Consider the following 24971-nt stretch of genomic DNA (forward strand, 5'->3'; position numbering starts at 1 on the left):
TCTTAATTACATTGCTTAGCATAAATATGTATCACCAAAAGAAACTGGGATTTACAGGGGCAAGAAGGTACCTAAAGAACATGATTTAGAGGAGTCTTGGACAGCAACGCCCTGAAATGACAAGTTTTATTGCTGTACGTAAAATTCAAGAAAAAACAAACAAACTCAAGAAGGACAGAAGCTTCTGAGAAGGAATCTGGTTGTTACATTTTATAAAAAGCAATAGTTGTGGAAATTCTGTTAAACAGAGGATATAAAGTGGGGAAATGCTCTAGGGAATCTGGGCGGGGGCTGAAGCCCCTGAAGTTTTCAGTCAGGAAATAGCTTAGGTTGGCTAACACAAAGATGTTGTTCTGTCAAGTTGAAGCATTAGTTTCAGAGGAACAAGGTCAGCTTTATGTGTTATGATGAGCTATTTGGTCTCCAGGAATTGTACCTTGGCCTAATGGCAGATGCGGTGTTCACCATGTGTTTCATCTAGAAACCATTTAAATAGAATTAAACTTTGACAGTAATGAAATCTGTGCTGTTTTATTGGTGTGGTAATTCTCACAGGCGTAACTAGTGCAGTTAGTTACACACACGTTGATTCATGTTTGCCTACAAGGGAGACTTTCAGAATGAAGAGGCTTTGGCTATGATTATAGCATCAGAGGTACACAGCTTATCATAAATATTTTATATCCAATGTTTAATTCTATTTTCTAGCTAAATGTTTGAATAGTTATCAGTACTTGCATCTGAACAGAAGGAGGAGAGCAAGTGGACCAGATTGTGTGCAATTTGTTATTGGTGACTTGGATTCAGAGTTTGCCACTGTTAACAAAGGTGAATTTTAATTTAGAATCAGACTGTTGCTTGGAGTAGCCACTTTAAGGAAGTTAAAGCAGAGGTGAGCGTGGCTCTTTGTTTCTATCCGTATGTAATATGTAAAGAACTGCAGCAGCAGGAGTCGCAACTGAAATACTTGTCTATCATGAGGACTCCTAATTGATGGTGACCTGGTGGTGTTTACAGAGCATTTGAACAGTTTGTACCAAGCCACAGTGCAGAGGCTTTAAGTGAAAGAATTAGAATTTCAAAAAAAGACAGGAATATTCACCTACCATCTTGGGGAGCTGGTGAGTCAATTCCTGTCAGCTCAAGCAAATGTAAACTTTAAACAATGTTGTTCTGTAAGCATTTTCTCCTCTTACAGTAGTTACATCCCCACATGGACATTAATTCACAAAATGGGCTGCAATGAGACTGTGCAATTGAGAAATGAAGAATCACTCTTCAAAGTTGAGAAAGCATTTAGAAAGTGGAGCTATGACTTCTAGAGTTTCCTCTTGTTGGTACATTTAGAAGAACCAAGGAAAGTTTGTTTTAACCAATAGAGCTCCCCTTTGCAACCTCTGCAGAAGAAAGGGACAGATACAGTGCAAAGTGACCAAGCAGCTATGAAAAATGGCAGAAACATAAAGACCCTAGTCAAGATCTCCTCTCGCCACCAGAAACTGTAAGTGATGCAGAAAGCATAATCCCATGTCAACAACAGCAAATGAAACCAACCCCGAAACAAAGAATGGGGAACCTAGGACCATCTCCATGCAGATACTCGGTGCCGTGTTGCTTTTCAGCACGCTAAACCCCTTCCCGCCCTGCCCCCCCCCCCCCCGTCAACCACAAAAACATCTGTCCCTGCCTTGCTTCAAAATATTCCTCTGCCTGCTGATAATTTTTCTGTACTCTGAAATGTTGGTTCTCTGGGCCAATTATGAGTGGAAAATCTGGGTAGCAGATGAGGTAGCTGGGACCCAGACATGGCTAAAATTGATTCTCCATTCAAAGTTGTGGCAGGCTCATTCTCCTCTTGTCCTAGGAGAGATGAGCAGAGCACCTTGTTGCAGCTGTTTTAAGGGCTTTTCCTGAAGGAGCACTTTTTCTAGCCCCCATGGTTACAAGAACACAGCAGTGCCCCCTGAAACATGCCTAGTCCGCACGGGCATTGCAGGATAACGAGCCCCTTTTCCCTGGGCTCTGTGAGCTGCTGGAACACTGCATTTCGCTGTACTTCCTGACACGAGCAGTTCTGCTGCTTTAAATAAAATGAGAGTTAGGAGCTGTGGCTGCAAGCCAGCGGAGCAGGAAACAGGTCGATTCTTGGCCTCCTCAGAACGCCGATGGTGTTTCACATTGCTGCTCTTTTGCACACAGAAGCAAAGCACAGTAACAGGATAATGCTGGTTATTGATATAGGTACAGATGTATCTATAAATAGATATAAAAACATTCAGTTGGTGTCCTCCTTTTCCTTTTGTAAAATCTTTTTATAAATCCATAGTGGTAACACAGCTGTAGCCAGCTCAGGATATCAGAGAATGTCTGAGGGCAAGAAGAGCTTCTCTGGAAAGACATTTTGTCTTCTCTGGGAATCCCAACAATACAGTAGATCTGATCTGTGGTGTCTCCACCTCCCAGTCCTAGTGCGATTCCACACCTGCATAGTTTTCCTGGAATATGTTCCCAGCTAGCAGACCCATCGCTGTGTCTAGAGCCCACCGAGCTGGTCTGCGCTCTGATTCCCATTATGAGTAGGGCTATTTAATGTTTTCCTGGAACTGGACCTGAGGAAACAAACACAGATGACAGTGAAGGCAAGCACACTATCTTCCTTCCAGGAGGCAATGCGGGAAGAGCTTCTCAGCCAGGCCTCTCACACCTTTCCGCAAAGGCGGTCACCCTCCGTACAGCTGAAGCTCGACTTCCCAGTTTCACGAGCTTTTGGAGCTGCCCCAGTTCCATTGCAGTCATTATGGACTAAGAATGTGAGGCCATTTATAGACACATGATACACAGCAGCTTCCCTTGTTCCCCAGCTAACTACAGCAATGATTAGGGAGGGAGGGAATAACCTGGCTGAACTCATTTAGAGGCATATAAATTCCTGGAATTGAATGGCCTTTGTGCACTATTAATGTTTACTGTAGTTACCATATCTCCAATTTCTATTAGTCATAACAATAAAGCTATTACATTTAAACACAAAAACCAAGTCACACTTACTTTACTTCCTCATACTTTTTGCCTCGATAAAAGTTACTCTTTTTAATCAAATACAGCAGCACCAGGTCACAGAAGAAAGCTCCCTGCAAAACAGCAGAAAGAATTTGTCATGTCCTATAACAAGGAACAAAATCATCTGTCTGCATGGCTACTGCTGTACACCCCTCCAAACTCACCCAAGCTGCATAACCTTCAACAATCTTTTCTCACATTTGCTCCAAGTTCTCATTTATGCATTTGTATCTACCTTTTTTTCCCCCCTAGATGCTTAAATCTTAGGGTTTTGCACCATGTTTAAGGAACACATTAGTCAGCAAGGACAGTTTAGGCCTACTGCAGTACAAATATTCTTCATTTCTCAACTCAAGCTCCTTAAGTCATTACTTGCTTCTGCTGGGAAAGCCATTGTATTCCCAGAACTCAATGCTGAACTACTAAACACAGGATAATCACAGCCAAAGAGCTGATGCATAATTGGAATTAGAGGGCAGACACAGAAAAACTGTACTCAAGGTATTTGATAGCCATCAGGACCTAGCACTTGAGCATATCATGGTCTTCACCGTGTTTGCCCTTGCCATGGTACCAAAGCTAAAATCTACTAGCACAGTTCAGTTTCTTTCACTACATGTTTTACCTTTGAAGTAGAAAAGAAAGTGTTCAGATTAAATTTGAAATGAACATTACTTAAAGAAGAATAACTTGTAGAAGCTGTATTTTCCTCCATGAACTGTAATAGTGGGGGTATGTTAACAAATGCCTTTGAGACAGGACAGACACACACCTGACTGAGCAATGAGAGTACTAAGAAACTCTTCCGGAAAAGGTATAACAAACTATCCCACTTCATACTTCTAACATCCAAATGACAGATGTGGGTCCCAATACGTTACTGTAAGAAAGTACATTAACTTACCGCTCCCATGAGAGCAAGCCCTGAACCAATATTGATAATGGTGGGAATGATGTTAAATTTCCCCGCCTGAAAGAAAAACAGGTCATGAAGTATTCAGTGGAAGAACAACCCAAGAACAAGTTTAAGGATATGAACTTATGCAAGGGAAACTACTTGGGCCTGTGGGTATGTTTTGTTAGCAAGAAGCAGGCATGGCTATAGAAAGGTCTGCAGAGAACTATTTTTGAGGCTAAAGGTTTGTGTTTCATCCAATTGCCTGTAGCTGTATTTCTGAACTTGTGTCATTCCTGGATTAGGCTTCTTTTTCTACAGTGAATATGCATGGAAAAGTCTCAGGAGCATCTTTACCTCTGTTGGACTTTACATGAGCCTGTTTTTAGGTATACGAGGTGCAGACTGCTGCCCTTTACGTCATCCACACTCCAGGTCATCTCCTTCCTTACGTGGAGTTAGCTCTGCACGAATGAATGGCAAGAGACCTTCTCTACACCAAGCCAGAGAGGCTGTCCTTGTGCCAGTGCCGCCTTTCCACCGAGAAACGTCTCCCCACTTCTTCCTCTCCAGGCTCAGAAATATTCTGGCCTGGGACCTCACCTTGCCATTCACCATCACATCAAAGCGGATTCCATATGCTTTAATGAGCGTCCGGTAGTCGACCCCATTAGCATCCTGGTAATACTTGGCAAACCTGGAATTCAACAACATTGATTTTAACTTCATCATCTGCTCCATGTGCACAGGAGCACACCTGAATTCACTGCACTGTTCAAACAGATCTATTCCCCTATCTAAGGCAGCTTTAGCTTACAAGCCTGGTCCTAACATTGAGTCTCACAGGGACACTCAGGTCGGGCACTTCCCAATAAGGTATTTCATTTCTAGCCTCAGTTCAATTCATCAGAAAGCCACTCACATTGCGAACTGTCTACATGCAGTTAGAGCTGCTTCTCTAGACATTCCTTCCTCATTGCCACAGAAATCTCTGCTAAACCAGAGATTTCATGGCTTGGGCCTGTGGGTCATCCTTGCAATTAACTGGCTGGGAGTCAGGTGGGGGAGCAGTGGTTAACACCAATTACAAAGGGACTGGCAGAAGTCATAACTAGTCTGTTTTCAGAGCTGGAATTACAGCACAGGCATCAGGAGTCTGATGCTGGCAGCACATGGAGGGTAAAGGCTTGGGCAGGGGTGTGGAAAGCGGGGAGCTGGCCATGGGTATGCTGCTCTTCCTCCCTCGGCTGAAGGCACATGCTTGGCCAGGGGCATCGCCTGGCACGACCTGATCTGGTACTGCTTCACTGCCGAGCTCTGATGCCCCAGAGCCAAACCAGCTCTGCCCCACTGCAGGTACCGCATCACATTCTCCTCTTTGCCTACCTGAAGTTGTACCCAGAAGAGACGGATTTCTCTGCAAACTTGTTATCCAGCCGGCTAAAAGAATAGTGAGGATTACATTCAGAAGGGGCTTTATCAAGATCACAGTTCCATTCAATCTGAATTCCTATCACACCACCCTTAACAAAAGAGAGAGACAGTGTGAGTTTTTTAAGCTTAGTTCAATTCATTTGTCTTCAAAATTGTCAGATCCTCAGGCAAGTTTCCCCCAGGGACAAGAACAGAAGCATTTCTGGTCACAGACACAAGCAGATACACTTCTGGATTGGTTAAGTTCATGTTTATGATATTAACCATATCATTCTACACTGCTACTCCCCTAGTTTTCCCTGTGCTAGTGTCACAGGGAAGTACAACAGTGCCTTCCTGACACTGCCTTCGCACAACCCCAAACTAGCCGAAGAGGAGATTTCTCACCCCAGGGCACTGATTTCATTCATTAAGTGGCTGCAACATACTTCAATGGAAAAGTCATTCTTCTATAAATGGACAGAGATCAAAAGTGCAGAAGCCAGCACAAAGCCTGCACTCTTCTCACCCCGTGCTTCCCAGGATGCCTCAGATGGGCTCTGTTCCCCCATGTGCTACACGAACTGGGTTGCGGCCTGTTTGGCACTGCAGCCCCAGTCCTCTGTGGGAACCCCAGGCAGAAAGATGTCTGTTCACCTGACACTTCGCACAGAGGAAGCCTCAAGGGGCACTCTCTGAGCAGGAGGAGCCCCACTGACTTCCCAGAGTTCTTCGCGTCTAAACTGCTTTAGTAACATTAAGAATAATCAAGCAGCAAACCCTGTTGGCAGAGCAGAGTTTTTGGCAGCCCCAAATAACAGACAACTGACCTGACCACCTCTTCCACTGCACCTGCAACATCGCTTTGCCTGAACAACTGTTCCTATTCCCTGGGGTTGGAATAAATGGGATTCAGCATGATTTTAAGAACCAGCATCCCTCAGCTGCCCCCTGAGCCTGGATGGGCGTCAAATTCCTAGGCAGCCAGTGGTTTTCCCCAGAGTCACTCAGGGAACAGTACATGCAGTTGGCAAAACACACGGGTCCGAGGGGCGCTCCTACCTCCAAGGCCATTTCCTGGAAGTTGCTCCCGGCCCAGCTGACAATGCTCCCCAGGAGGAAGATGGGGCAGTAGGGATGCTCTGTGCTGTAGCGGCAGCTTTTCAGGTAGGACTCATTGCTGGTTGCCAGCACATTCATCCTGTACGTGGGGAACAGGGGAAGCCATCTCGTCTCCCTCTTTGCTTGCCTACGCAGCTGGCTTAGAGAGCACCCCCATAGCTGCAGAGACCAGAGACTCCTCCAACATCCCATGTGGACAACAGCAACAGCACCTTCCGCCAACCTGGTCGCCCTGTGGGCCTTTCTACTTTGTGAAAAAAGACCTTCAGGCCAGATGGGAGCTGGCCAGCTGAATCTGGGCTCAAGGATGGACTCATCTGGAGCAGGCTGCCAGGGTGCTCCAGGGCTATTTGGTACAATGTCTTCTCAAATTAAAAAAAAAAAAAAGGTAAGGATGCTGGGAATGTCTAACTAAGCCTAGCAGAGCGGCAAGACAACACTCCTTTCTACAGTTCCTTCTTTCATTCATATTTGAGCCAGAGCTGCAGCGGCAAATGCAAACAGAATTTTAAGTTGGCATTTTCCCAGCCTTGTCCAGGTGCCTTCATTTTTACAAAGGGGAAGAGGAGGAATAACTGGGAACAAAAATGGTTGGGGAGCCTGACTGCACTAGCTTGGGAACAGATCTGTCCCCCTAGGAGCTCCCCCCCAGGCCCATCCTGTGCTATAGGAGCCATCACAGACCTTGTGTGGTGAAGGACAGCCTCACCCCAGCCGCTGTTTTCCTGAGAAGCCCCCAGAAGATTGGTGGCCTTCCCTCAACCTCCAAGCCCTCATTATCTCCTTGCTTCTGCATGGCCTGAAGCCAAAGGCCTCCTTCTGCCTTAGAAGAGGATACATTCACCTCCCCATCCCAGCCCTCAGGCAGGAGAAGGACGCTGGAGCAAATCGAGGGTATTGGCTCTGCAATGGAGAGGACACAGGGACCTCTGAGCACCCGCACTTACTTGGAGAACTTAAACTTGGGGAAGCGGATAGAGTTCTTGATGTAAATGGTGAAGTTTTCTGCACTGGCAAGAAGAGGTTTCCTGGAAGAGAATGGCTTGTTATCTGTTTTATGTTTGTATCCTGCCCATGTGTTTAAACTGGGATTTCCATTTAAGAAACAGCTCAGTTTTATCCTGTGGTGCTTCTGCAGGATGGACCCTCTGGCCAGAGCTCAGGGCTTCAGCAGCCACTGTGCACCTCCACGGACCAGCCCCGACTCCCCCCACCCCTGCAAGCCATGCCACTTGCACCCCTTTGCCAGTGAGGCATTAGAGAGGAGGGTGCAGGTTGAGGGGGGACACGGAGAGCTGGACACAGCCCTGAGACAGCTGGCGAGGCAGGTGGAGGGGAGCAGAGGGCCAGTCCTGCCAGGGGCCCGTGCAGAGCTCCCTGCTGCACGGGAACAGCCAACATTCAAACAAGCATCCAAGCAGTGGGAACCCAGAAACAGCTCTGGATGACATGCAAGCCAAAGCAACGCAAGCCTGGAAACAGCACAGGATGGCCACGTACTTGGGCTTGGATCTTTTCTCCACAGGGCACCAGGCCAATATCTCACAAGTCCCTCTGATGTTGTCCCTGTCTTTCAAACAACGGCCAGTCTTAACCCCTGCAGCACAGATATCACAGAAAAGGTCACCAAGAGCAGCCATCTCTTTGTCTACAGGGCAAATGAAAGTCACATGCTCTTCACTGCCACCCTAAGCCCTCCTCCCTGCCATGAAAGGGCTTCTCAGCTGGAACAACCGCTCTCTTGTTGCTTCTCTGAGCAGCCTGGGGTGCTTTGGCCCAGCCACTGTGGCTTAGAAGAGCTGTAAACAAGGCAGCAATCTCAATAAAAGACAACAAAGAAAAGAAAGCCATTGCCACATCCTCCCGATTACTAGTCAGAGATGTTTGGTGTTGTATCCAGGCTGATGTCTCTGAAGGAGCCTGCCTCTGCCAGAACCAGTACAAGAGGAAGGATCCTCTCCTTACCATTGCCAGCCACCACTGCTTCCCCGGCTGGGCAGTCCCCATCCGTGTGACACAGGGCATCGGGAATGCTGGCACTCTGCAAAGGGGAAGAGGACAGAAGTGAGATGTGCAGCAGGACATTGCACACTGGAGGAAACCTGTATCAGTCCCACTGCACAAACCCGCTGCGGAGGTACCCAAGCGGGCGGCAGCGGGGAGGGCAGGCAGCTCCACAGCTGCCTGCTGAGTAAATGCAGCCACTAGAGGCCAGTCGCTTCCTGAACTACGGGCTGTGCTCGCAGCCCGGGCTACCCCTGTGCTTATCACAAGACGAATTAGTCACTGCTACACGGGGATGCTCCCTGGATGGCCAGAGTCCTCCTCCCCCAGGCTCTGGCCCATTCTGAAACACGTAACCACAGAGGACATTTAAACATCACACTGCGTGAAAGACCTCATGCCCTTGGCCTGGAAGGTGCTAAGCACCCTCTAATGTCCTGAAGATAGTGAAGCCTGAGAGTTCAAGCCCTTCCCTAGCAGGTATCTTAGAAAGTCTCTTTTACCCTTAACTAGACTCAGTCACCTCCAATTTGTTTTCCCATGGCCTTTTCTGGCCCTAAACAGTCGCTCTATTGGTCTCATCTCCGCTTGGGCAGAGGTCCAACACCTTTCACTAAAGTCAGCCAGACTCTATGTGATCAGCACCTCTGGAGATTAAGATAGCTCAACCTCCCAGGTATTCAGTAACCTGCCCAATTTCCCTTATTGAGATGTTCTACTACAGAGCAAAAGCATCTGCCTTTCATTTTCCCAGTGTTTGCTGCTCCCCAGGTGTCAGTTCTAATCCCAGTTTTAGGGGTCTGGGGGTCAAGGGGCTCAGGTCTTCCTACCTCAGGACACGTAGCTTGCTTCTGGTTTGGGGTCACAATCAGGTTCGTCATGACAAAGAAGACGTTTTCACCCTAGAATAAACAAAGCAAGGTGAGAAGAGTTAGAAAACCTACCTTACTCTTACTCTTTTACCCGTTACAAGGAGGATGCAGTTCTCTGCAGAACAGTAACATCTCCCTCTCTCCTGGTGCTTTTCAGGCTGAAATGAAGCAGCGCCCTTTGTTTGGGTATTTGTTTGGATGAGGTTGGACACTGCCAATCCCACACACAGCTGGGGAAGCTCTGACACAGAGAAGTGCAGTGATTTGGTCAGTCACTCAAAAAAACAGCTGAGGGCTGAGAACAAAGAGGGGTTATGGGTGTCCCAGGTTAAGGTGTTATCATCCACTGGATCACGCTGCTTCTCTGGTGCAGCCGTGAGCCTCCTGATAGGCACACGCAGTCCGATCAGGCAGCCTCGGTGTGAGCGCACGGACATACGGCTGCAGCAGGTCTCTGTGGCATAAGGGTTCTGCTTTGGAGGCTGCGTTCGTTTGGTGAGCACACTGACAGGAGCGCTGAGCCTTGCCTTGCCGGCTGCTTGGCAACCGCTTGTCCTCCTTTCCCACGAGGAAGCAGTGCCTGAGCAAGGCCCCGTCCCACTGCAGAGCCACTGGTGTCTGCTCGCAGCCGGGGTCGCACAGGCTGGCACCGCTGCAAGCCCGAGGTCACGCAGCAAGGCAGCAGGGCACGGCTCAGGAGCAGATCTGGTGCAACGCTACGGACGCGTGATAAAACAAAGCAGAGTACTTCTAGCACGGGCTGTAGTAGATGGAATACAGATCATTTTACCAAGCAACTGGGATGACTGGCCAAGACACGCAAGGAAGAAACACTTGACTGCAGTTTTGTCCCTAACATCCTTATTTCTGGCAGTGTTGGGCTTGCTTTATGTTCAGGCAAAGCTGTAACATATGTGCTGACTCCTGTTCTGGGGCTGTCCTTTCTTTGCACACGCACAGCTTCTACCTCATTCCTTCTGCAACTTCAGCAAAAAGAGTTATGAAAGTACTGACACAGCTTCCCGTCAATAACCAACTGTTAAAGGTAACCGCAGGAAAAACAAGCCTGAAGGTGTCTGTGCAGTCAGCAAGAGGGGAGAGAAGTTGGCTTACCACAGCATTGGAAATAGAGGCTGGTTCTCTCATCCCTTGTCATTCAGAAGTGAAACGAATGCAGAAATAAAACGTGCTTTTACCACTTCCACTGCATACCATGCACATACAGGAAAAGGAGGAAGAGGAGTCAGCAACAGCCTCAGTTACAGCACTTCACTGCAGCTACAGAAGCACTGGGATTCCTGACAGCCCCCAGGGTGATGGGAAGCCTGACTCTCATCATACACCAAAGGGACACACACAGTCAATAGAGTCAGCCCAAAAGATGGGTCCAAGGTGCTGCTCACAGCGTGAGCAGTGAGAAAGACCCAGCTCCATTCACACGACCAGCACCACCATCCTGGTGCAAGGAAGGGCTGCTCCGAGCATCTTGGGCAAGCGATCCTCACTCACGACATAGAAATCAGCAGCACGCCAAGCCCTGCCAGCCATCTGCAACACTGAGTGCTCATCTGAGTGAGCACCAGGCAATAAGTATGCCCAATCTGGAGCAAGCTCTGGACCCCAGACATCACCGGGTTGCTCTGAGTCACAACAGGAAATAAGAGGTCTCTGCCAAACTGTCAAGGAATGAATGAAGTCCAGTCCAAGGAAGCAATGAGTGAAGGATTCATCAGGTGACTCCCTGCTCTGCATTATACTTAATCCCAGAATGCCATAGGTTCATCCTGTCCAAGGGTATTTTCAGCTCTCAGCGGTAAATTTCAGTAAACTGAGTGTCTACAGTTTATTCTGGAGCAGTCTCTTGGAAAAATCCCTCCAACACACAGCCCTGCTTGTTCCACACAAACATCAGAGATCTCAGGTTTCCTTTCGCAAGAGCAGAGCTCTGTGCTCTCGTGCTTGGCTGGTTCTCTTTCACTTCACTGCTGTGCTTTGCAGCAGGTGTATTTACCCCACACCCCACCAGGTCTTTGGGAACGCAGGGCAGTCAGTCCTCAGCAGGAGGGATGCTGAGCCCAGGAGAGCTGCTCACTCCTCTGTGGAGGAGGCAGAGTTTCTCCCAGCCCTCGCTGCCTCCTGCTCTGCTCCCTGAGTCTCTCTGGTACCCACCGGCCCACCCCCACCTAGACAGCTCAGAGTCCTCCCTCCCAAGTGAAATAAGAGAGAGCATGCAGCAGTTGACAGATGCAAGTGACTTAATGCACTGAGAGCAGGCACTCAAACACTCCTAAAAAGCCATAGGGGATGGATCTTATGGCTGCTGTGAGGCAGGCGGCAGACTAGCCATAATCAGCACTTGGAGAAAGAGGGCTCATGGGATGTCCACATTTGCATCTGCAGCCAACAGAGGTTGTTGTGTTTTATAGTGCTCTAAAAGAGCCCAAGGTCTAACATTGCCATGGTTACTGGAGGTTGAGGCACAGCAGGGCAGACTGCAGCAATACTGGATTCAATATTGTTGCCTGATTGCCCAAACACATTCGGATTTATGCAGTTATTGTGGAAGAATGATGCTGTAGCCTAGACATCCGCTTTACTGAGCATGCCAGCTCAGAGGGAGAGCTAGCTATCCTTATTCAGTGCATCACGCTACGAGGCCTCCCAACAAGCCAACACACGGTAACAAGATCATTGCTTGAATCACAGAAGAAATGTCAGACAAGTCGAAATACTGGCCAGTATCACCGTTTCATCTATGGGTGTGCACAAAAGCCACCTGCTTTGTTCTCCAGGGCTTCCATGCAACTCGAACAAGAGTGTTTCAGGCACCCACAAGCTTGCTGTCTGGCATTCCTGCTGCGCGGCAAACTCTGGACCGAGATCCAGAGTCTGCAGTGAGGCTTTGTGTTAAAACTGGTGGAGATGCAGAGCACAGATCTGAGCAAACCCAGGCAGCAGCAGGAGAATGAAGTCTTATTCTTATGCACAGCAAAGTAATTTGCTCAGTTTATAGCTCTCTGCCCTCTGTCAGCATAGGACCCTGACTTTCGCCTCATACATTTTCATGCACATGTGATGGATACTGGCAGGGAGGAAAGCACACATGCAAACAACCCATGGCAAGCTCAGCTGAGCAGCTCCTATCCCGGAGCCAGGCTGCATCTGCTGGGATCTTTTCTCCTTGAGCAGCAGCCACGCATCTCACTTTGACCAAGACAAGGAAGCAGCAAGGCAGTTTTAGACAGACATTTCAATCAGCTTCCACCATTCAAACTGCACCACATCTTATTTCCATCTCCTGCCTCCTCTGGGCTCCCCTGTACATGCCTGCTCCAGCCCAGCAAAGGAGGCAAGCAGGCACTTTGCTCAGATGAGCAGTCCCACTCAAATCCATGGGACATCCCACTGAAATCCATGCGACTTCTGCTGAAAGGTTTTGCTTGCTCAGTGTCAAGGGCCTTTGAGAGAGAGACAGGGCTGCTTTGACATCTGCTGGAAAGACCCAAGAGGAAGCACAGAATTGCTCTCTTGTAGCCCATCTCCTGTTTATTCACAGGAAAGGTCTGGGTACGCTGCTTTAAGCTTACCAACAGCAACCATGCTGGAACATCTTTCCAGCTGAACAGCAGAGCTGATAGCAGCAGGGTGATGCAAACCTGTGGAGGGATGACGTAGTCCGCAACATCCCACAGCCTCTCCCCCAGCTCCGAGGTGTTGGTGAAGGCCACCCCTTTCAGCTTGGTGATGACAGAGCTCTGGAGGGACGTGTCTGTGTCCTGATAGCCTTTCTTGACAACAAAAACCCACCTGCAAGGCACACAGCAAGCAGCAGCATTAGCAAGTGGGAACAAGTTAGCCAGAGATTTATACCAAGGCCAAACACCATTCAAGGGCAAATCAAAATACACCAATGACACCAAACTCTCTGCAACTGCTACTCCAGATTTAGGATGAACTCTTTGACACAGCTGCACTTACCTACAGCACAGGAGGAAAAGTTAGGACCAAGCCCACACATGCAGGGAAAGCTGAAATAACTGGTCATGGGGTATAAAACTAAGCCTCGTGCCTCCCTGTCCTGTGCTCTGCCCAGCAACCTCTGTGGAAAGACAGCAGGGCAAGATAGGGCCATCTGTTCTTCAAGATAAGAAATAAAGCAAGCTTTTGCAAGTTGCAGAAAAGAGTTTGGCTGGCTTCACAAATAAATGACTCTCATTTTAAAGCCTGCCATTAGGCTGCCAGTCCAGCAACAGATCGCGACAGGGGAGACGCAATTCCGGAAGGTGAGCTGAATATTACGAACAGAAATCTTTTGGGAGTGTTCTCAGCCAGATGTAGAGCCTTCTGTAAACAAGTGCAATGGGAACAACATGATTGCACCCTGGCCTCTATGCTGGGCAGGGCTTCTCATCAATCCACCTGGAAGAGCCACTTCCTCAATGAATGATCTGCGGAAAGACTTCTCTTGCTTCTTCCCACTAGAAACAGCAAGAACTCCATAGCACAGGGGAAAGAGCTCTCCATGTTGAATGAAATAGCTCTAGCTCCTGCACAGTACTGCCAGAGTCACTTACCAGGACAACAAAGCAGGCAAGACCCTCGAAAAAGCTGAAAGGGCCAGGGCAGGTTTCAGGGAAGGGCAGGCCAGCTGCATTTGCAGGTGCAGCTCCCCCCTGCCCTGCACTTACCTGGTGTGCACTGTTGCTTGCTGAAAGCAAAAGCAAGAGCAACCATCTCTGGGGCTGAGCAGCACTCGCATGTGCTGCCCTTCACCCACCTCTTGTTGACAAACCCGAAAAACTTTTTCTACCCTTGTGAAATCTCCTACTTTCCTGTTTTTCCAAGAAGACTGTTCTTCTCCCCAGAAAGACTCAAAGGCAGACCCCTAAGTTCTCCCAGTGAATCTGAGAGGGAGCGGCAGCCACGTCCAAAAAATGACTTGATTCAGAGGGGGCTGATGATCACAGCTCCGTGGCACTCCTCTGAATAGCTACTGGCGCGTGGTCAAACAATCAGACAGGCCAGGCTAATGCTAACCCCCTCTGTGACCACGGTGTGACTCCTCTGTGGCCAGGCTTACTGCGGATACCACCAGTGATGGTGCCAGAGGTTTGCAGAAGGCACTACATGCCTAGGAAAGGAAACAACCTGCATGGCCCAGGCAGTCTCTGAAGACTCTGGGTCACGCTATATCCTTCTTGTACAGAGGATGTGTCCTCAGCACTCTTATCTACAGGATTCCTCCTTTAGCAGCTAGTAACATGCCAGACTGCTGAGACTCCATCTCCGCCCAGCTAAATAAGCAGACTCTGGAACTGTACACCTTTCTATAAATAAATCCAGCAGGCATAAAGGACTCTTCTATATTTAATCACTGAAAACACAAGGTGAGAGAAAAGAGATCTGAAAACGCAGGCAGTGAGGGTGAAGATTTACAGATCACATTCTGAAAAGCCTCAGAAACTCAGGAAGCAATGGCACAGATGTCATGTAGGCTGGATAATTCCAGGTCTGAGCCTGCAAGCTGCAAGGACTATCGCTGTGTTTGTTAAGTGTCAGTGTGCCCAGCCTCTTGCAGAACTGGGCTTTTTCTGAGCAGTGCTCTAGCTACCTCCACGTCAATCAGCCTTGCTCTGAAATAAATGGCAGCTGACTTTCATGCTGCCTCATCCTGCACACTCCCAGCTGCTGCAGCCTGTTCCAGCAAAGGAATTAGCCACTTTGTTCTTGATTCCCTCCCATATAGACTTGAGCATGTCATGCAGCCATGGAGACAAGCCTGGTTTGTCCCAAAGCTCAGCAACCGTGGACATAAATGCTATTGTTTCTAATGAGCCAGGTATTAAGGTTTGGCATCATTCCCACAGAATACAGAAATAAAAGCCTAAATAATTCATTGCAAAGCCATAGTGCCATTTGATCTATTTTTAACCCAAACCTAACCTAATCTGAAAGGTAGAGATGAATCTAACAATCCCCCGGCAGGTAAAAAGTCAGATACATCTCTGTTAGACATTACAAAATCCTGGTTTTATAAATAAACATAAGTATCTGCATTAAGATCATAAGCCATAGCAAGCATCATTACATGCAAAGTATCTTACATTAATCTTGATAACAACACAGCAAGCAAATGTAACCACAGCAGTATATTAAACGTATGGTGATTCTTACCCCACCAGGTAAGCCAGGATGGAGAGCTGCACGACTCGGTAGAGAATCCCCACCTTCTTATTCTTTGCGATGACGTATTTCTCTGTTTTATAATCAAAAAGTGATAGAAATAAACCCTTCCAAGCCACCTGCCCCATTCTCCCAGCTCACTCTTTACTCTCGGCTGGAGCAGACAGCGGCGTTTTCAGCTTGCATTAGCCACACGTGCTCTGCACAGAAACCTGATACACCAACCCCTTCAGAGCAAAGGGCTGATCTCCTCCCTCCTGCAGCTGCTCTCCAGCAGCAGCTCTCAGGTCAGAAACCAAAAGCTGCAGTAACAAGACAGTCTTAGCTGCTTTGCAGCTAATTCATTCTCTGGGGAAACCCCTACGTAGGTTTTGCTCACATGCTTTATTCTTTTTCCCTCAGTCACAAAACGTTTATAATGAAAGCTACGTTACAGCACTCAAAGTCACAGAGCTACAGTATCGCACTGTTGAAGCCTTTCTTCGGTTTATATGATGGTAAAATGCCTGTTTATATGTTTTTATATTTTTTAATTTCTTGGGTGTTTACATGAGCTTGTGTTCTTCCATGTCATCCACAATATTTTCCTGGCTACTACATCTTCCCACCACAAAACTAACAATTTAGGAAACTAATAAATAAGTTCTGCATGTGGTTAAGGGATCGGTCACCATCACGTCTCATCAAAACACACAGTGAGTGCTGAGCTAGGTGCATCTAGATACAGAACATAAGATCTGATGAAACACCAAAGGGAGAGGAATAGATTTACCCCTCACTCAAGGAGGAGTTGTTTACTTGATGGTAGTGCAAGACATGACTCCTACTCCAACTGAGACATTTCCATGTGCAAGGAAATGAAATGATCATTACTTAAATTGAGAAGGAGAGCTAGACTGTCTCCTGGCTAAGGAGGGAACATTATGAACTCTGAGGAAGAAAATGAGATATGCCTGGATCTTCCAGCAACCTGGCTAACAGCTAACACACCTCATCACGAGAAGATCCAGCAGCAAGCTGGGGTCTGGAGCATTTCCCGTATGCATACACTGATGGGAGGTATCTCTCAGGGGGAGGTCTGGGATGGGACTGCCCAAGAGAGTGAATCTACTAGAGAGCGCCTATCGGAGACACAAGGTGCTGTACTGGGCATAGAGTACAGGGTTTGCTGCGTTCAGACACGAGCACCCAACTAGCTCACGCCCGAGCGCTGTGTTGGGCATGAATGGCAGGTTTGGGCAGCAGGGCCCTGCGCAGGGGATCTGTGTGGAGGAGGCCATCAACTGTGCTGTGCCTGTCACGGCCAGGTCCAGCCAGCTCCGAAACTGGTGTAACACCCCACCAGGCACCGCAACTGCAGGTGGAGGAGCACACGGCACCTCTGCGTGGACAGATTAAAGAGGGAGCGGCAGGCAGGAGGAAGGGGACATCACTGAGGGCATGGCTGGAGACACGATCTTGGAAGAGGTGCTCCATGCCAGCGGAGGCACACATCTGAGGGCCTGCAGCCCCTGGGCAGCCCGCACCAGTGCAGGGACATTGAAAAGCAATGAGAAATGGAGGAAAACCAGTAAACGGCAGAGAGGAACAGCATAAAGAAACTGTCAGGCACACATCCCTAACCTCCTGCATCACCCAGCACCTCACTGAAGGAACTGCGACAGACTAAGCATAACTCATGGCAAAAATACAGTAAATTGAGACTAGAAAGGAGGGAGAATAAGTGTTTGGCTTAATTTGAGCCTGGTGAAGGGAGAGGAAAGGTATTTACTTGCTTGCTTTTTTGATTATTTATGTTTTCTTTTTCTCAACTGAATCAATGATTAGAAGTTTGTGTTAACTGACAATAAATTAAATTATGTACAAATTTCCCACTGTTCTGCCTGCGATGGGAGTGCATGAAGACGGGAGCCTGGGCTAGGTCAGGACCAAGAAGGCTCTTAGGCATGCACAGTCAGCAACTGGAACGTGCACTTAGACATGGGTCAAGAGAGTGGGTCACAACCACCTTCTGAACATGTGGAACAATATTACATTATCAAGGCTGCAAACAGTGCAGTGAAGTGGTTATTCGCTCTAGCACATGTACCTGTTCCCTGTGGAATTCTCTTCCTAGAGAGAATCATTTCTCAGGATCTCAGGTTTTGTAAAAATTTTATCTTTCGTCCTCCTTAAATTCCATACCACATTTAAACAGATTGGTCAGATTTTTAAATAAGCGTGAGAGAGAGAAGCTTGCTCCAAATCACAAGATAATCACAAACAGCATAACAAAGAACAGAACATTATCCTCAAATATCTCTCATTTTTTCTCTTATCTCACAGCCATCTTTAGAGCTTCTTTCTACAAAGTGAAAGGAACTGTGTAACCGTTTTCCAGCAACTGCAAAACTAGAACAGAAATCTGCCTGTGACCTCCTTCTAACCCAGAGGTTGCAGTGCTCCCCTCACTCCAGCCCTGTGGCATGCAATTGTTTCAGCACACGCATCTTTAATGAGGAGGTCCCTGGGACATGTGGACCTCCAAGGGACGCCTGGCAGGGACCTAGCCTGGCTCGCACTGATGTGGCTGCAGCCTCTGAACTTTGTTGGCATCACTGTCGCTTGCCGCAGTTTGGGCACTCGGTGCAAGAAGCCCTGCGAGTGCCCCAGGTCCCCAGAGGATGAGGCCTCCCGCTCCCGCACACCCACCTGGCCACACTGCCACCCCACTGCCATCTCCCGGGGCTGAGACATCTGAGGGGGCCACCCTGACCCCTCTGGCTCAGGGTTAGCTCCAGCCCAGCTCCCAAACTCTGCAGCCACCCTTCAGGCTCAGAGCAGGCAAAGGGACGATCTTCTTTACCTCTCCCACCCTCCTTGACCCTCCTTTCTCTGTCCGCATGCCCCACACAGGCAGCCTCTGTTTATTTCACACCGCCAGTCTCACAAAACATTTTTGCTGCTCCCAAGCCCCTCCGAGAGCCCTCTTGCTCACTCAAGCAACTGTAACAACCAAGACTCACAGTTGCTCCCTTCCTCAAACAGTATTTGGCCTTTGAGTCCACCCCTCCTTATCAGATGCCTACACACCAGACTGTCACTGGTGACCATCTTGCAGCTCCTCTATTTGAAAGCCTGAAGCACAAAAAGGAACTTTTACAACATTTAATAACCAAAGAAAATAAAACCCTCCATGAAAGCACACTTCTGTGCAGATCAAGTAGACCACGGTGGCCAGTCAAGCCAGAAATGGATAAGAATGAACGGCAGGTCCAGCCTGTCTTCCCCAGCCACTGCCCAGACCTCAGAGGCAAGCAGTGCAGTGCTAAGTGCAGGGAGACCTGCCCAACTCCAGGGCTCCAGAGCTGTGCTGAGACAGGAGCATCCTAAAGGAACCACCAGACCTTTTCCCACTCAACCTGCTCCTAGGAGAGTTATTTTTGCAAGTACAAGCTGCTGGGTGATAGCCAAATGTTATCTATAATCACAGGCCTGGTCCCACACGAACACCATCTGCTCCCCTGGCCCTGGAACTGCTCAAGGAACTATTCTAAATCTCAAGTATGTCCCACATCTCAAGCTGCCCTATTTGCTCAGAACTGCTTCCATCAGTGCTCCAGCTGCACAGAAAACATTCAAGCCCATGGAGGATCAAAGTATCAGTGGAATCAAGCCAGTCCTTGATGGTGTCAGGAGAGCTCCCTCTCCATCCCTGCCTTCCTGGAGCCACCTTCTCATCTGTCTAGGTGACTGCACAGGCTAAAACCAGATGAGGAAACTTGCTAACAGTTAAGTAGTATGTTGCTCCCTGGCCCGGTTTTGCTTAATAGCACAGACCTAGGTCTGCTATGAGTTTTTGCAATTATTCTCCAGGTCAATTAATGTGACGAATGATTTACATAGGCTAGAAAAAAAAAAAAAAGTGTTTCTCAGCATAGGAAGTGTTCCTGTTACAGGTTTGACCTGCAGGTGTCAACAAGGCTTGAGCACTAATTAAAAAAAGAGGATGTAGAACTGATACTTTTCTTGGTTTAAAACCCATCAAGTAAAAACACAATTGCAATAACAGTTTTTAAATAAAAAAGTTTTGGTTTCTATCAAATGTACCCCAGAATATTCTGAATATTGCCCAACATGTGCAAGATTCATGCTGACAACAGTGCTGTTGGCATGCTCCCGGAGGCATCGTTCTTATCACTTTCTAGTTTTCACAACCTTATTCTTTATTGCCTGGAAAGCAAGAGTGCTGGTGGGTTTCTTAAAGTGTCCATAGGTTATTCAAATATAAGCAATTTCATTCACGTGGGTATGCGGTGGGACGAGTAAATAGCCTAACAAAACGTAACCATCAGTTAAAGACAAAAAAAAAATTAAGTTTTACTTAGTCCTTCCCGAGGGACTGGCAGGCTGGATCTCTTCTGCAACATATCTCCCTTCTTGAGTCCAGCATTTTGAATTTTCCATGGAAAAAACAGTTCTGTTCCTTTCCCATGAAGGCTATTTACTCAGTCTGGAAATTCTCACAGGGAGGATTTCTCCTTCAGTACCGAAACTCCCCGTATCTTTTTTTCATTCCTGACACATTACACCCATATGTAACTCCTCATACTGCTCACAATAATTACCTTCTCAGTATTCACGTGTAGCCATAAGATATGCAGCCCTTGTCTGCCCAGACTGCTACTCATCTACATTTCTCTCCATCTGTCAGTAGCTCTTCAGTATTAAGCTGCCTCAGACTTGAATTCAGTCCAGTAACGATCCAGTAGAGGCTGGTACAGGGACTGTGGAAATGAAACTTTAGATCCCTGCTCTAACACAGTGGCATTCTAAACACAGCCAGATCACATCTGGCTCTTTACAGCACTTTAGGATAGAAATGTTTCATGTTATCTTTAAGTCATACCCAAAAGAGACCACACATTTTCCAATTGCCAGTTCCAAATGATCATCCTCTAGGCATTAATTCTCTTGGTGATCCCCACTCAGCCCCCTACTGTGTGATCAAGTGCAACAGAAACACTCTCTCAAAGGCACAAGAGCTGATGTAGAAAACGCTAAGACATTTAAGGACTGGAAATGCTCCTGCAGCAAATGCCTGAATGATGCAGACACACCATCCTTTACAAATAGGTGCCAGACCAGCTACTGAAATAGAAAGGAGGCAAGGAGCAGAGGATGTAAGTAGGAGATAAAACTGTTCTGGCAAGGAAATGACCAGTGCAAAAGGCAGTGGTCAGCTCTCCATTACTTTTTTTTTTTCCCCCCCCTTCTCCTCTTTCTCATAGCATCATACTTTTAGGTCAACATCTAATGAAAAAAACAAGCTGATGAGTTGAACAGATGGAAGAGAGGAAGTTGCTCTTAAGCCATAGCATATGCACACTGAAACACATGCAACATCAAGCACATACTGCTTTCTGATGATGATGGGTTTAGTTGCAAGAATACAGAAATGTGTGTGAAACCTGCAAGGAAAAAATTTCCATTCAACTTCTCTTTTAATCCTTGTTATGACTTTGCAGTGTAAATAAGAAGTATGTTGCTACTTGCCAATGAAAAATTTACAAAAATGAGTTTCAATTTTTGTCCTCCTAGCTAGTACTCCTGGCTCACATGTCCTTCAATTCTTCTTTGTTTGGAAAATAAAACCTTTCTTTCAAGAGTCTTTGGAAAAGCATTCAGACCTTTTTTGCCTTCAGAAGAATTCCTTATTTCCCAGAGAGGGATAAACAAAAGATGAAATCAGCCAGACCAGGAATGTGAGGATTAATAATCCATCCTTAATCCCAGAGGCTCCTAGAAAGGGAATCTATGGAAATAATCTTTCAGTTGTTACCCACAGAAGCATCCAAATTTGTCAGTAGAAGCGAGAAATGGAAGCGTGCCCAAGTTCCTGAATATACTTTCTCTTTGGTTCAGCTCATCATTTCCAGAAGAGCAATTTTCAGGCATGCCTTTCTGCGTTGCTCCCCTACTATCTCCTGGCAGAAATGCGCATTTATTACAGAATGAGGAGACACTAAAAATATGACTCAGTTCAACAGCTCTCAGCTTTCACCATGGCTCTCTCCTTTGAATGCACTCCAGGTTGCTACCCCAGGTCCTGAATCTCCTATGCAGTGCGCAGGACATTCAGGAAGGTTTTGTTGTCATCACTAGCTGGAATTTTATCCACTCCTCTCCCCCAGCCCAAGTAGTGAAAGTGCTTGAGGAAGAGTACTAAAGAGAGGGAAGAAAAATACAGCACCTCTAATGAAATTGATCCGTCATGCCCTGTTTTGTGAGAGAGCTGGCACTAAGCCAGAAAAGAGAAGTGGAATACAAATGCACATAAAAACATCATTGGGAAATTGAGTGCAGTAAGACATGTAACAGCAGTATTATACAGTGCTGTACTGCAATGTTTTCACCTTCTAAAGCCAGCCAATAAAAGCATCAACAGGGAATAAGTGGGAAATGTTAAGTTAAAGGCCTGAAAGCCAAACATTTTTAATAAAATGTGTGTTCACATTAACTAATGACTTAAAAGGCAAAAATCTACTCTTGAATATTCTTGACAGATCATCTCCATTAGTACATTAATGCTTCCTTGCCTTGCCAATATGCTTCACTCCCGACCTGGAGGAATGCGAAACCGATCCAGGCTTGACAGCTCCACCAGCGGCTGCCTGCCTTACTATGAGTGCCGAGGAGACACTTTCATCTCCTTCTGCCAATGACAAGTTTCACCACGTAAACATCTAGAAACTGCAGACTGAGGCTTCTGCCCTCTCCTCCCTGAAATTACCAAGTGGTAACCCCTTCTGGTCATTAGAAAACCTACATGGCACACAGTCCTGACCCACAAAGGAAAAGGTTTCATTAGGAACCCCCTTAACCAACCTGCCTTGCATGCGGACCTTGTCTTGGCTCTGGAGGCTGGCAGTGCCCTAAGCCAGTCATATGTTACCATATGCAAGAGGCTTATATGTCCCAAGCACACCCAGAGAACAGAGCCATGCTGCAGAGCACAGTGGAGTACGGAGATAGTGGAGCCATTTTAGGCAAGCTGGCAGCGTTAGGAGCAATCTGCTTGCAGCCCCACAGCTCATTCACCCTGTTATAATAAGAGACAAGAAATTTCTCTTTTGAGCTGTAATCGCATTAGCCTCCAAATAAAACTGCCCCAATAGGCTCTCCAGGCTGGCAGAGCACTTCATTGTTCTCATCTGACTCTCTAACATCAGCACCTGGCACTTAACAAAGAACTACTTTTCCTAATAGGCTTTGCTGTAAGGCAGAGATCCACTTTACTTGCTTCTGCTAACCATCAGGCCACCTACGCTCCCACAGTTCAATACATGAACTGGACAGCTTCTGAACATGCTGAAGGAACTACAACCCAAGGCTTGTGAATCTTCCTGGCATATGGGAGAGACATAAGTAGCTGTTATCGCTCCTGATTAAAATAGTGTTGCAAAACAAATCCTGTCCTCCCCTTCAAGGATACAACTAACAACCTATCTCAGCTATATCAACTCTCATCAGTCACCACCGACCAAACCTCCCACTCTTTGGCCAACTCACAGTGAAAAAAAATAGCCATAAGTCTGGCCAAGCTTGCCTAGCAGAAGCTAATATCCAAACCTAGAATGATCCAGAGCCAGGCATGGACTCAGACTTGAAATGGCTGGAGTGATGGGACGGGACAAGCAATAGGATAGCACCCATCGATGGCAGAGAAAAAACATCTGTTCTTGCTCTCCTGGCCTCACCAACAGCATTGAGAGTCATCTCTCCCTTACACCTGGTTCCTGAACAGACTGCTAACACCTGACCCTGGCTGGGGTCAGAGATTTAATGGCTCTGAGTAAGTCATTTGCAAATCCCATGTCATTCAGGGAGGCGGCGTAACTGCCACTGCCAGAGTGCAGGGAAGTCAGGGCTATAGAGCAAGGCTGCAAATGTTGATGAGGCTTTTATACAGAGGATTTCATTTGAAATGCTGACTGTAAATAAATTTAGAAGCAGAAAAAGCAAGGCTTCCATGGAAACAGCATAAAAACCCAGCTGGTTTGGATCACTGCAAAATCTTGGCAGTCTTGACTAATCCCTTAAGTGCCATCCAATTACTGCAAATGTGTTTGGCATCCACTATAGCAATTGTGAAGAATTAAATGGTCAGATGGCACTCATCGGAAATTACAAGTCACAGAATCCTATAATGCATTTAAGAAAAAACATCTGAAAAAGGAAAATAGCATAGTCCGCTGCTAGACCTGACCTCCTTGAGAGCCATAAGGGGCATCAAGTAATCAAAGATATTTAATTCAGAGAAGAAACTAGAAAAGAGGGAGTATAACAAGATTGGCTGAAGGAGCTGGGCTTATTTAGCCTTGAGAAAACTCTCTTTGCAACTCATTATTCTTAGCACAGACTTCTACAAATAACATCCCTTCATCTGTGCCCAGACTTACCAAGTACTATGTGACTGCAGGGATCTCCTGATGCTTCAGAACAGCCAGGACTTCAGTGTGAAATGGAGATGGTGTGGGAGGGATGATGGACTGGGTGACTGCTAGGGAGATGGGCAGTAAGGAGTACAACTGCTGGTACACTGCGGTCCCTTCACAGCAGCGCAGCTGTCCACACCAAACGTCACTCAGTGCTAGGTCGGTGTATAGCTGTGGAGAAAGCACACAACATTTCCCTATCCAAAGAAAAGCCAATGTGCCGCACAGCTTAAGAATAAATAAATAAATAAATAAATAAGGAAGATTTGAAAAAGAAGGTGGCTTTCTTATAATGCCACGACCTCAGTCACCACTGTGCATAGCTTCTCTTGAGGTCTTTCTTGCCTGAAGCTCTTCAAAGTGATTCTCTCTCTCAGCCTAGTGTATTCTGCTTTTCATGTACTTAAGGCATCATCAAAGCCCATCCACTAAAAGGACACACAGAGAGGAACAACTTTGCAACAGTTCTGCTAAAACCCAGATGGAAAGATGGACAGTAGTTTCAGAGAGCTGTCACACAACCTGGGAAGTGGTACAACAAACTGCTCAAACTGCCTTCAGCCAGGAAGTGTTATACACAGGCAGAGTTCTCTTACAAGAATTTATTCTCAAAAAAGCTGCAATTAAAAAAACACTATAAAAAACAAGAGGGGGGCAATAAAGCCTTTCACACTAGTCAGGACACATTCTTCCCAAGTGGTACAGAGCTCTCAGAACAAAAAACGCATGACTTAGGTAGTTTTTTGGTTCAGACAAGATTTTCCTTTCTGAACCCTCATTTAGGAAGTCTCATTTCCTCAATCCCTGACACTTGGGAGCAGGTGTAGAGCCATTCACTCTGCATGTAGCTTCAAAGAGCTCTATACCAGCCTGGGGAAAGGGACCTATAGAAATTCAAGCTAGCAGAATGGCTTCAGCTGCAAACTGATCTGGGTGACAGCACAA

General features: G+C 47.0%; 1 protein-coding gene across 3 annotated transcripts; it reads right to left on the reverse strand.

Annotated features, from left to right (window-relative positions):
- Window positions 1–1661: 1661 nt before the first annotated feature.
- On the reverse strand, window positions 1662–24040 carry P2RX5 (purinergic receptor P2X 5). 3 transcript variants are annotated; one of them, XM_064523191.1, is made up of 13 exons: window positions 23991–24040; window positions 15541–15622; window positions 13023–13173; window positions 9325–9396; window positions 8456–8531; window positions 7991–8087; window positions 7438–7518; window positions 6431–6569; window positions 5342–5478; window positions 4559–4652; window positions 3965–4030; window positions 3049–3131; window positions 1662–2609 (listed from the first exon to the last, which is right to left on the reverse strand). In XM_064523191.1, exons 4-13 carry the CDS (start codon window positions 9373–9375, stop codon window positions 2534–2536), a joined length of 900 nt encoding a protein of 299 aa, XP_064379261.1. In that variant the 5' UTR covers window positions 9376–9396; window positions 13023–13173; window positions 15541–15622; window positions 23991–24040; the 3' UTR covers window positions 1662–2533. The 3 variants fall into 3 exon arrangements, with proteins under 3 accessions (XP_064379261.1, XP_025957154.1, XP_064379260.1); XM_026101369.2 differs by lacking the exon at window positions 23991–24040 and having other exon boundaries at window positions 15541–16757; XM_064523190.1 differs by lacking the exons at window positions 15541–15622; window positions 23991–24040 and adding an exon at window positions 13345–15511.
- Window positions 24041–24971: the final 931 nt, after the last annotated feature.

Source organism: Dromaius novaehollandiae, chromosome 19 (genome assembly GCF_036370855.1).
Source record: "Dromaius novaehollandiae isolate bDroNov1 chromosome 19, bDroNov1.hap1, whole genome shotgun sequence".
Lineage (NCBI taxonomy): Eukaryota > Metazoa > Chordata > Aves > Casuariiformes > Dromaiidae > Dromaius > Dromaius novaehollandiae.

Excerpts from the sequence above, each read along its gene's own strand:
- P2RX5 (XM_026101369.2), bottom strand. The coding sequence starts at position 15,677 with ATGGGGCAGGTGGCTTGGAAGGGTTTATTTCTATCACTTTTTGATTAT. Across the intron at positions 4,653-5,341 it reads TCTTCTGGGTACAACTTCAG|GTTTGCCAAGTATTACCAGG; the intron begins GTAGGCAAAGAG and ends GTTGAATTCCAG. Across the intron at positions 3,132-3,964 it reads GGCTTGCTCTCATGGGAGCG|GGAGCTTTCTTCTGTGACCT; the intron begins GTAAGTTAATGT and ends GCTGTTTTGCAG.